This window comes from Aulonocara sp. 'chitande type north' Nkhata Bay, linkage group LG20 (assembly GCF_057382095.1).
Source record: "Aulonocara sp. 'chitande type north' Nkhata Bay isolate Kocher_YH1m ecotype deep benthic linkage group LG20, A_spYH_male_GT1.1, whole genome shotgun sequence".
Taxonomy (NCBI): Eukaryota; Metazoa; Chordata; class Actinopteri; order Cichliformes; family Cichlidae; genus Aulonocara; species Aulonocara sp. 'chitande type north' Nkhata Bay.
The window spans coordinates 30,803,292-30,816,453 of NC_141363.1; the positions used below are offsets into that span (position 1 = coordinate 30,803,292).

At 40.4% G+C, this 13,162-nt stretch overlaps 1 protein-coding gene across 1 annotated transcript; it reads right to left on the reverse strand.

Annotated features, from left to right (window-relative positions):
* Window positions 1-1,286: 1,286 nt before the first annotated feature.
* slc17a9b (solute carrier family 17 member 9b) lies at window positions 1,287-13,162 on the reverse strand. Its single transcript, XM_086277745.1, has 13 exons — window positions 12,711-13,162; window positions 11,975-12,172; window positions 11,335-11,474; window positions 9,877-9,976; window positions 9,469-9,599; window positions 9,253-9,349; window positions 8,443-8,539; window positions 6,919-7,006; window positions 6,780-6,814; window positions 6,494-6,609; window positions 4,330-4,385; window positions 4,222-4,251; window positions 1,287-3,847 (listed from the first exon to the last, which is right to left on the reverse strand). The coding sequence occupies exons 1-13, from the start codon at window positions 12,839-12,841 to the stop codon at window positions 3,669-3,671; spliced, it is 1,398 nt and encodes a 465-aa protein (XP_086133871.1). The 5' UTR covers window positions 12,842-13,162; the 3' UTR covers window positions 1,287-3,668.

Sequence of the window (13,162 nt, forward strand, 5' to 3'; positions counted from 1 at the left end):
GGATAACAAAACGTTAGGCTAACAGGCGCAATGCAATTAGCACATAAAGCCTGTCAATGGCCTTCAGTATCACAGCCCTCTAAGGAGTGGGAGACTTGTAAAGCCTCCTGATCTATTGCCACAAAGTGATTAATCCTCCCTAACAATGACCAGTCTTAAACTGGGCCTCTATATTATTAGGTAGTCCTATATAGCATTTTAGCTTTTCACTAATTAGCATTCAGATCAGGGACCCGAGAGACAACCCCTCCACCACAGAGGAAGGACATAGGATGAGATGGCGACACAGTGAAATGTCATTAACTTGATGTTAATTACTAATTAATGGGGCCATTTCATTTACATGTATCTCTGGCTCTCTGATGGGCCCTGCATTTACTGGGTTACTCCTACCAGCCAACAAGTAGAGAGGAGGTGGGGAGGGTTTATCTCCCCCTCTCTCCTCTACTCTCCCCTCAGTGTTTCATCTCTGCTAATTAAATAGTGGGCCACTCATCATGATTATGTCTGCTTTTACAACACCATTTTGTGTCAGTGAGAGCACTCCAATAAGTGACTGGCCATCTCTTTAACACCGACGTGTTTTCTTTTTTTATATGAACTGTACATCAAAAAGCTAGATTCACTGCCAACCCGCTCCGCTCCTCTGACTTTTATCTGACTTGTTACTTTCACTCACTTGTGACCCCTCCTTTTTTTTTTTTCTTTTCATCGCCACGCGGCAGCCACAAGCCATCCGTCTCCATAGCAACCCGAGCCATTCGGTCCCATGAGGGGGAGTGACTAGCGTCTGGCCATTCGCACGTGGGTAGTGCCAGCTAGCCAACATGGCACACAGCATCCTGCCATATGGTGCCACCACATAAGTACTGCTGGCCTGGACTCGGGATCCGGGGCTGTAGTGTGGCCGGTAGTGTGAACACGACGAACCTGCGGTGGAACCTGCTTTGGACTGGTCTAAATAATGGAGTCCAAATAAAAGGTTCCCAGGACAAACCTTTATGGTTCCTGAAAAGCTTGAACGCTTTGTGTATGAAAAGGCTCTTTCGTGCAGAAGCTGGCGATATTTGCTGCAAATCGACATTCATGAAAACTTCATGGGTATGCTGTTAAACAGGAGGACCCCTTTATACATAACAGGAACTGTGGAGTATCTGGAGATTGGGAAGCACGCCGTGTGCTCGCCTCATTACTGATGCTGCACTGCCTCTCTGTGGAGATGCAGAGAAAATACACGCAGTATTTTCTCTGTGCAACATATTGAAGAAACTCAAAATAGTTGACAAAAATATATTTTTTTTTATTCAAACTCAAGAGCTTTTAAATACAGTATATCTGAAACACATTAGAATACTGCATTTTATTTTATCTAACGTGTACATTACAGGTTATCAAAAACTATTTGACAGAAGGCTTTCAGCAACCTGTAGTAAGATATGTTGGCGAAAACTATTTATAATGTAAAAGGTTTACATTTTCAAGATGTGAACATAACAAAAAAAGAGGCATGTGGGCATTTGTGAATAGTGCAGTGCAAGCAACTGTGAGATCCAGCATAAGAAAAAAAAAAAACTGTTGAAGAGGGATTATTTTGTACAGTAGTCTTATGTAAGACACAAACACAAGCATGATCTGATGTCCCCGCATTTGTGTTGTTGTTGGATCATCAAAACCTATGTTGTGATGTCATCACAAGCTTATAACCATAACTATAGCCAGTAACACTAACCCTAGCCCAAAATCACACCCTAACGAACATTAATTATGATGATCCCGGAACAATACCAATACGTGGATATCGATACACCCAAGCAAAACACACTCTGTGTACGGCCACACTAAAAACATAGTGTTGGAACAGAATTTTAAGAGATTTGGGGAAAGATACTCGATTTTAGATAAGAGTTTTTAAAAAGGTAATCATAATTTATAGCTACTTAGGATTATGTTTTTCTACCAAACACAAAAATAAATAGGTAAAGAAATGTTCTTTTTTTTTTTTTTTTACTCTGAAAGACGGAGAGCTGCGCTTTAAATAAATCCAATGACTTCATTCTTTTTTGTAACAAGTGACAATGCCAACATCAGAAATGCACTTCATGTTACACCTCCAAGTATACATGGAATAAAATCCTAGAAAATATAAGCCAATGTGGAGTTGTATGCCAATAACAGTAACAAAAGACAAAGAGGCAACAAAAATCCAACAAATAAGGCAACTATCAGCAATGTACAGCAATCAGCACTTGACACTTTGTTACCACGAAGGTGCATGTCTTGCAGTTTTCTTGTTGCTCAACTGAGGCACGAAACAATAAATGCATAGATTTAAGGTATCAAATAAGCATCTGGACCTAACATGAAAACAGAACTTGTAAAACTGTGAACGCCAAAGATAAACATTACATTTACCTAAACCTTCAGACGGAGTTATGCAGCTAGTTTTACGTTGCTACATAGGTTTCCAGTTCGATTGTACTGAATCCGATAATTTATCGTTATCTCGCCTGTCCCCTAACATTCATAACGTCACTGTGTAACTTGGAGACTATTTCAAACTGCCTTAGTGACAGCTAGCACTATCTATCATGAAAAGTTAATGGATGCCCTCTCAAATACTGATATCACTTCCTGTCTAGTGCCTAAGTAACAAAGGTATTAAGTGCGATGATAATAATGCAACCTAAAAAGGTTTCTTCTTGAAGAATCGTGTTGTCTGCATGTGTTGTTTTTACATTATTATGATATCACACTGGTGATTATTTAGATATATTTGTTGTCTATTTAACACAATTTAAAAAAAGAAAGTCTTTCAAACTCTATCCATATAAATATAAAATTACTCAAAGCAGTTAGGTGAGGTATTTCTATTCCATGCAATTACAAATAATGAAAATACAATTATTTAAATTAATTAATAACCTTTGGTCTTTCAACTTAAAACAAACCCTTGGAGACAACGATCAGCGAGAGCGCCTAGGCAAAGCCTTGCTGCCATAAAGCTCTTGGTGATTCGAACCACAGAAGGTAAATTGTATAGGACATTAAACCGCCTTTAAAGTAATTAGTGGCTGGGTAATGAGGTGTCACTCAGATCTCTCAGTGATGGCTGAGTGAGGCGTACTAATAAAAGACTTCAGGTATGAGAGGCTGGACTCTCCCTGTGTCATCCACGCCGCCTAACCCATCCCTGCAGGGCAAAAACAAACCACCTCGGTCTGTCACAGCTCTCACTCCGGAGAGTGACACATCCATCACTGTCACAGCTCCTTCGGCACAAACACAGCAGAGCAGTGGGCTATGGCTTTCAGTTAACAATCTGTTTGATTTTCTTGTTCCTAAGTAACACAGTTTGTACACATGTTAAGTGTAAACTATTTTCCATGGAGCCTGGAGGTAGTGTAGTCTTTCCTACTTCCACGTTCTTCTTTAACTAGCACAGCACCCTTTAACACAGTTGTCTTCTTTCCAGGATCCAAGGTTAAAGCCCGACAAGACTTTTCAGTAACATTGTGCAGGCTCTGCTGTGTGCTGCTGTTGCAGTCAAACAACCACAGAGCCAATCAAACTTTTCATAATTGTTGTGTGCAGTTCCATCTATGCGCTGGATAATATCGCAGCTGCTGGTTGCCCGAGGTCACATTCAGGTCCCTCCAATAACTGACGATTTAGATGTGTATGTTGTGGTGGCGGAACTTAGTAGAGTCAATGTCAACCCGGCGTGCCTCAGCGAATGCCAGGAAGGTACAGAGGCCAAGCAAGTTGACCGTGGTGATGAGGGCAAACACAGAAGCCCACGAGCCTGTCGCCTCAATGAGATACCCCGAGAAGTACACCATTAAGACCCCTGCACAGGAACACAGAGTAGCTATAAATAGCAAAGCAGCACAAAGAGGGTAACAACATGTGCAAGTGGCAAAACTATTCAATTTGTCCCACATCTAAATTTCTACAGAGAAAATGTCAATCTTTTCTGTGTCCCTCACAGGACCACTAACTGTCATCTCCTCATCCCTGTATTATTCATCTGACACAAACTTCATCATGGTCCCTTGATGAAATATGAATGGGACAAAGAGACAAGCGGGACTGACATTCAGCACATCACCTCAAAGTTTGAATTTAGAGAAGTGAATCAATGATTTCACTTAAAAGCATGGAAGCAACTACTGGTAAAAGATTAATGACATGTAGATATTTTTTTAATTAATACAAACTCACCTGAGAAAGCACCGCATGTATTCATAACGCCTGGAAAAGAAATGTACAGTAATTACTCGTAAGGTGTGACATTTTGCCATTGTTCTAAAACACATTTTTAGAACTTACCAAATAAAGCGCCAGCACAGGACGGAGCAAGATCTTGAACATTTACAGAAACACCACTGCAACAGAAAAACATGTCATTGTCAATTTGAACTTCAGAAATGACTCTAAATACATCCCAAACCGCAACAGAGTATAAGCCTAACTCTGAATGGCATTTTTTCCCATAAAAAAACAGATGGAGAGAAAATCTGTGTCTGTATGGGCTACTGCTGAATGCATATTTACTGGTTTATTGTAAACATATCTATATCAATTCCACTCTCTTTTAGTCATCAAGGCTGGAACCAGAGTGAAGAATAGATTTTCTTTAGGGAGTTCGAAATATCATTAATGGAGCCACATAAAAACAAAATGAAATACATTTATTGTCCACATCATAATCATTAAATTTACTGATTATTACTACGAGGTAATATATGTATATAACTTATACTTTTTATTTACACCATTCAAATATGTATAAAATGTAGTATTAGGGCCACAGTTAAAAAAAATCTATATTGATGATTGTTTTGAGAATAAAGTTAGAATTTCAAGAAAAAAATCAAAATGTGGAGATTACAGTTGATTCAAGACCAACTGCCACGGTTGCTGTACCTTCTGAGTTAGTGAAATCATACTTCAGAATCAGCTTTAGTAACAAGGAAGGAAAATTTTTTTTCTTTAAGCACATAAACACTATTTTATCAAACAGAAAAACCACATGGCTGGTAAAAGGCTGCTAATGAACAGATGCAAAGTCATTGATGGTTACCATGGTCATTGTTCCTCAAGCTTCCCCTTTCAATATGCAACTGAATACACTAAAAGAAGTGCACTCACAATTTCATTTAAAGGATATCTGATTATTTTTAGATATATTTTTGATAGGGTTAGCACTGTTGCCGCACAGCAAGAAGGTCCTGAGTTCAATTCCAACATCAGGCCGGGGTCTTTCTGTGTGGAGTTTGCATGTTCTCCCCGTGTTTGCGTGGGTTCCCTCCGGGTACTCCGGCTTCCTCCCACCGTCCAAAGACATGCAGCTTGTGAGGATAGGTTACCGGTAATTGGAAAATCCAAATTGCCACTAGGTGTGAATGTGCGAGTGAATGTGAGTGCGAATGGTTGTCTGTCCCTGTGTGTTGGCCCTGCGACAGACTGGCGACCTGTCCAGGGTGTACCCCGCCTCTCGCCCTATGACAGCTGGGATAGGCTCCAGCGCCCCCCCCCCCGCGACCCTGAAAAGGAGAAGCGAAAGCGAATGGATGGATGGATATTTTTGATATCTTATTGCTTTGAACAAATCCCTTAAAAGCCCCAAACCACCAAAGAACTGATCATTGTTTTCTTATTCTTTTTTATCCTTTTCTTTAGTCACTCTTTTTTAAAATGTTCCTCTGTGCCAAAGAGCTCCAGTGTTGTTCACAAGTTATTAAATACACATCAATGAATCATACCATTGTAGCGGCTGTACCTTCATTACCATAAACCCAAGTTGGCTTGCATACTTATTAGCACACCAAACATGCATTGATGCATTCTTTAAAAAAATGCAGTATTTACTTTGGAAGTTATTTTAACTTATTATAATTAAAGCCGATGTTTATGCCCTGTTAGTAGCTGGGATGACGAATTCCAAGACAAACCAAATGTAATAAGGCACTACTAGGTAAAGTGGTTAAAACATAAATGCTTACAGACACTGATCCGATACAATGACAACTAGACAAACTGCATGCCTAATAAAAGCTGAGATCTGCCAAGTCTTCCTTGGTTATGCCTGAGCCAAGCAGCATGATTTAAGACTTTTTCAAATACAAAGTTGTACACTGGGGGGCGGAGTGGTGAAATATTTAACATTTAATTTCTAAGCAGCTATGCAAATAAGGGTAATATTCTGAAATTGTATCATCAAGTTTGAGTGAACAAAACACAAAACAATCTCTCAGGAAACACCACATTCACATGTAAAGCTAACCTCACATCTGCACAAATACCCACAATGGGGCAAAACATTTCTTACTAAGGAACAAGCAGGTTAAAGACCATTTAATATTTGATCCAGTCACGTGGGATCAATGTGTTCTCATAAGCACCTCTGTCGGGTAATGTTTAGAAAAGTTCAGGGCTGCAGCATAAGTGTGAATACAGCTACAGAGTGTGAGGAAACAATGGGTGGCAGTACCTGTGACTGAAGGTGGTGAGGCCCATGGTGGCAGACACAAATGCTACAGCCCAGGGGAAGGTAGTTGTGCCACACAGAAGAAGGGTAAACACACTGGACACACCCATGGAGAAAAACTAACACAGAGGGATGGACACATTAAAAACCCCCACATCAAACACAATTGTACATAATTCATTACATAAGCAGTGTAAACAGGACAGTCATGCACTTTGTACTGGGAAGAAGAATCACACTAAACATGCAACATACAACAGAATAACTGAACAACTGAGAAATATCGTACCTGCATCAACTTCCTCACTGATGCTGTATCGAAGCCTGAGGGATTCAGAAGAGAGATTAGGGAAGTCCAATGTAACGATATCAGTGCACTAAACATTTAAAATAATACTGATGTACAGTTTATTTCTCCTATTGTTTACCTTGACTGATGAGGTGGTCAGAGAGACAGCCACTAAAGAGGGATGACGGTATGGCCACTAACCAAGGAATGACATTGAACACCCAGCCCTGGAAAGATAAAATATTTTTGGGCTTTATTTGACCACATACAGCAGCCAGCTTCGTGTAGTGTATCAAGGACATGTGCTGTTTTAGTGACCTGTCTCAGTGATGATGATCCTAACAATTAATGACAAATAACTGTGACTTAATGTTGCTTTAAAAAGTCGACGAGTCTTAAAAATTATTTTTAGAAGATGGATGTAGAAACCCAGCATTTTAAAGCCTAAGCAATAGCATTTTAGTCACTGTCATGCTTTTAAGGAACCAGAGGAACCCATGTTTAGGAAATATGGCAGGGTGCTAAATATACTTGTTCTTCAAGTATGTTAAATACAAATATACCTGACAAACCAGCTGCCTACATCACCAAATCTGGCAATCAAAGTGGCCACAGCTAAAAATCTTAGAAAAACCACGAGTTAAAACAACAAGAAAACCCACCAATTGTAGAGCTGTTATGAATTTGGGCCATTTTTGTGCTAGGTTGTAAACATGCTTTGCAGTGGTGTTTGTTAATTTGGACATTTTAGCATGCAAATCTATGGAGATTGCCTCTGTTTTGCAGCCAGGCTCAAGTGGCCCCTCCAGGAACTATAGTTCTTGTAATTTTTCCAGCTGCTTGGTCAGACAGATTTTCAAGTTAAAATGCTCAACATTGTACCATAAGTAAACATGTTTGCAGCCTAGTACAAAAAAGGAGGTTTTGGCCAAAAAAAAACCCCACCTAATATCTACTTCCATAACAGTTCTGGGAGGTTGATTTTATTTTTCATCCTTTCTTGTAATCTCCTTCTTAAATTTCATTAAGTCTTAAAAGATGCAGAATAAGATGTCCAAAGCTAGTTCACCTCAGCTAATTTGAGTCACTGAACCAGATGACTCAATTGCACTTGTGTTACTTGTGCCTTTTGGAGCCTGTTTAATGCAACTACCTGACATATAATATTGCTGGCACCATTTTTGCTGGTTATTTTTTCCTACAGCCTATATGTGAATTCTAAAGAGTCAAACTGTAGTATTTTATTCGTATGTTATTCAGCAGATATCTGTGTCTGTGCAATGCAGTCTATGAATCCTCCACAGTGTCATTTAAGTGGTCACTTCTGGTTCCATGAAACCAGGATGGTGATGGCCAAAATTCTAAAATCAAAGCTTCAAAACAGGAGTTTACAAAAGAGTGCATTTTTCCTTGACTTTTCCTCAAGCGCCACCATTTGGTCAAAATTTTAACCTATTCAGAGTTTTGATTTATATAACTGCAAAACTTAGAACATAGTTCAAAGCGCCTTTATATCTAATTCTACTTTCACAAAGTCACTCACATGGCTGTAGACTCTAAGTCTAGTAAATAAAGGTGCAGTATTTCATATTTTTATCCCTTAAGCCCTTTTTTTATTGATTGGTTTCTCTAATAATCAAAGGAGTCATGAGAAAATAGTTACCTTGGCATCGGGGAATGTGTCTTTAAAGAATGTTGGCAGCCATGACAAAAGAGTAAAGAAGGTGCTCGCCGTGCAGAGGTGCGTCACTATTACAGCACTGGTTATTGAATGAAGAAAAACAAGTCTCAGTGAGCCCATTATAATTACACAACTACTCGCTCTGGGTTTTTTAGCACACAATGACACATTGACTTAGATACTGTTTTTCCTATTAGACAAAGGTTTGTATCTGTGCTATTTGTTATTAACCGATACCTCTATGAAGGTATGATGCATTATGTTAAAGTGAGTCAACAGCATAGTAATACTTACAAGCCTAAACTACCATGTAATATGTGGAGGTGTCAACAGGGATCAGATCAATTAAGACCACACATGTACTCTGTGTCACTGAAAATGGAGCACATCAGGTGTATTACAGTGTATAAATATCTAGGTCATAGGGAGGGACTGGAAGGAAAAGACCTCAGAGACATGATTCAGACAGTTGAGGAACACCAACATAAATCCAATAATAAGATATTTTACATATTTCCACATTCCTCCACCTATTTTTTTTCTTCTAGCTCAACACACATGCAATGGTTACAATTAGTATTCTGAAATTTTGAGGTTGCAGTAAATCAGCCGAAGCATTACATCAGAACCTGAAGGCACACAGGCAAGATTATTGCTGCTTATCCATCTGAATATGAAAACAAGCATGCAGTACTGCACATGTGCACAGAGCATAAAATATGTGTGCAAAAATTATAGGTGCAATTGCACATAAAGTCACACCCTCATAAATAAACACAGGCTTTATCTCACCAGACAGCAGGTTGTTTTAAGAGCCGTAACCAATGTCTTTTGGTCAGTTTGGACTGGGCTCCACTGCTGCCCAGGGACTCCAGGGTGATTATAGGCCCTACAAAACACAGATAAAATACAGGAACATGAGCACAGAAGAAGATGCTGACTCCAGCTGAGCAGGTACAAGATAAGAGACAGCACAGAAACTACTGACACAGCTGAAGCATCACTTGCCTTCTCCTTTGAGTAGATATTTCCACATGCAGTAGGCCCACAGGACTGAAAGGAGTCCAGAAACATAAAAAACACTCTGCCAGCCGTAAAGGTCCAACATGAGGGAGCCTGCCCCCCCAATTACCAGAGTGCTGGGAAATAAAACCACAACAACATGACAAGTTAAAACACAACCCTGTAAAAAGACATTTCCGCATGTGATTAGTATGACAGAATTTTATTGTGAAATTTCCTTATACATTTTTACAGAAACAATAAAATCACCATATGTAATAGTAACTGCTATTAAAATCAATAAAAGCACAAAAAAACTTCTTGTTTTGCAATAAAAACACCCAATAATGAACTAAGAAGGAACACTCAGCCTTTTCTCACTACTACCCAGTTATTGCATAACACTTGACTCACCCCAGATAGGAGCCACTACCCACGGTGCTCATGAGGAAGCCTCTTTCACTTTCCACCACCTTTTGTGAGCACAGACTTGCAAGAGAGGGGTAATGAACTCCTGACATGAAAACACAAAGCATAACCAAATTTTAGAAGGGCTTAAGGTTCAGCGGAAGAACGTTACACATTATTGTCTAATAAGACAAACATAAAAATGTGACAGAAAATAGAAACAGAGTAGTACATATGATACTGTGCTGGGTTATTTGAAATAAAACAATGCAGTCAAATCAATTTAAGGACACTTTTAAATGACTAAACTTAATCGCTGTTCTAAAGCCAAACAAAGCAAAGTACAGATGTCTGTTTGACAAATCGAACATCCCACCAGCAGAGGTAAATATGTCTTGATTGCTCAACAAATATGAGAATTATTATTTGTTTTCTATATAAAAAGTAGCCATGATGAATGTAGGATACTCAAAGATCTTGGATTCCTGGGATCCCACATTTTTAACATTAAAAGACTAGCTAGTGCAAGGGTGTTTTTAGCATTTCTTTGTTGTCTCTGCAGTGGACACGTTCAAGTCACATTCCTTGTAAGTGTGACTGACAAATTGAATCATTAAACACAAGACAAACGTCCGCAAACATGAACCAACAAGGACTTTAACAAGTGTCTGCACGAGTTCATGTGGGTCAGATAGATTATTTCGACTTCCCTGATGCAGACAGTAAGCAGATGCATTGCAAACAGAATTTTGTAAGAAATGCCACAAAAAATAAATGAAAGACCATTTACTGGCAAATGTTCTTGAGGCATTAAAGGCAGCAGCAGTTGTGGTCAGATGAATAATGTCTGATTGCCCATCCCTACTGTTCTTGTGCACAATATCTTTAGAACACACTGAGAAAATCTCACCAAATCTGGGGAAAACATTCACTTGGACTCAAAGAAAGTCACTCTGACCTCACATCGCTTTGTTGTCTCTTCAGTTGTTGTGAAGATGATATCTCAAGTAACCCTAAAGGAAATTTTGTGTCTTCAGGTTTGGCACGAACGTCTTCTTGGGCTTAAAAATGTTTCAAGGTCACATAAGGCCATAGATAGAATAGAAAATTACAAAAACGTTAAGGGGGGGGGGGGAGTGGTGACATTTTATATTCAAAAGGTCAAAGATTTGCACATTTGCATGTTAAAGGTCTGAAAAATAATCAAAAAACTTCTGGCCCTCACTCAACACTGTATTTCAGAAGTCTTCACAATGTGAGTCCATTTAAACGGAAGCATGACTTTTTGGCAGGGACATACGACTGAAAAACAGCAATTACAGATGCAAATAAGTCTGGCAGTTATCGGGAACCCGAAACTGCGACCGATGGGAGTACTGTCCGAGACCTTTTTCATTACCTGGATCTTACACCTCACTAATGTAATCTCAAGTGGTGATTCATCTTGCACACCGATAATCTCACCTTGCAGTAGGCCCATGAGGAAGCGAGCTAGTGTCATAGAGAGGATCGGCTGGGAGCAGAAGTGGGCCAGGATTGGGGTGAAAGCTGTCATTGAACCCCAGGCTGCTGCAGACAGCAGGAGGACCTTCTCACCTCCCACCCTGTGAACAGAGCACAGATGGGTTGCATTAGCTTTAACTTTGGCCTACTAAGATATCAACTTTTGACTTCTAAGATATCAGCTTGGAAGAACACATTGAGAGGTTTTAATCTTTTGGATAACTTTGGCTGAAAATATAATCATAGAGAATATTTGATCTAAATAAGGTGAGCATTTAGATCAAGTATTTTGGACTGTTAACAGTTTCTAGAGTGGGGAAAAAAAATACTGTGCAGACACCCATGCAGCTTATCTGTTAATGACACTGTGACTTAACATGACATTACAGGGCAAACATCTCGCTCTGTAGACTGAGCAAACACCACTGGGCTGCTTACGTCAGTGCCAGCACGGTTCAACATAAAGCGACTTGATTTTAATTACAACTCTAAAACTAGAACAGATGCCAACTGAAGACCCGCTTCAGAGTTCTGTAGACTCAAGATGATTTTCAATCATAAACCCAGAGCCTACCAACTTATAGAGCATGCGGTTTCTTACCGGTCACTCACGTAGCCTCCGAACACCTGAGTGAAGCAGTAGCCCCAAAAGAAGCTGCCCAGTACCATGCCGGACTCCCTCTTGCTCCAGCCGAACTGCTCTGCCATGCTGACGGCACAGATGGGCATCGCCACACGGGCGCAGTACAGGAGGCACGTCCCCAGAAGCAGCACCACTGTCCATATCCTTGCCACAGGCCTGCACCGGAGGAGAGCAGAACAATTTGAATTTGGCTGCACATCCCCCAACAGCTGGGGACAAACTTTGGCCTTGTTAGACCAGTTCGTAGGGGCTGTCTTATCTACAGTATGTGGCGGAAGCAAGTCCAACCTGTAGGGCATTCAACAGGGGTTAGTGGTGATGGGTTCTAACATGGTTTGGTTAGATTTATACATAAGATACTAGTATTCAAAATGTACATCATAACTTTATAATAGTTCATGGCAGTCTTTTCATAAAGGCAGCACTGTTATTTCCTTCTTTTTAGCCAAAACAGCACTGCATAAAAACACTGAGCCATGAAAGGCCAGAAAAGATACGTGTCACCACCAGATACAGCACTTCAGAAACCCTGAGAGGACCGGCAGGCATTAAGCGTCATTAACGATTTAAAAGTTAAAAACTCTCCCCCCTCCATATGGCCTCTGTGAGCCTTTTAGGCGGTGGGTTTGATTTAGTAGAGTTGTTAAAACATGGTTAAAACGAGCCCCGATGAGTTGGTGTTACCAACGGTTACCTTGACCAGCTGGTGTTGTGTTCAGGCCACTTCTTATGACACCCGGGGACGATCTTGGCGGGCGGGTGGTTGTCCTTGTGACAGACCAAATCTGGACTATAGGTCTTGCCATGTTTTTGAATAACTGCCATTCAACGTGAGGTGACGGACGGCAGCCTCTTCTCAACCGCTCCGGGTATACTGCACTTTCTTCCCTTTCCGGTCGATCAGTGAGAAAAGTAAGCGTTCGGGTGAAAAGGGGAAATCTTCTCCTAAAAGTATGCGCGAAATCACATCATAGGATCCTGACGGTAAATTCCATACCCTGTAAAACTGGACTAACAGAGAGAGAGGAGGTGATCGCCGTATTCGAAACAGAGCTAGAAGGGGGGGCAGCCTGTTTTTCCTGATGCGCTAGGAGGAGTAATCCACGTGTCAGTTTTTCTCCCCTGCCTCCTCCTCCAGCCAGCAGC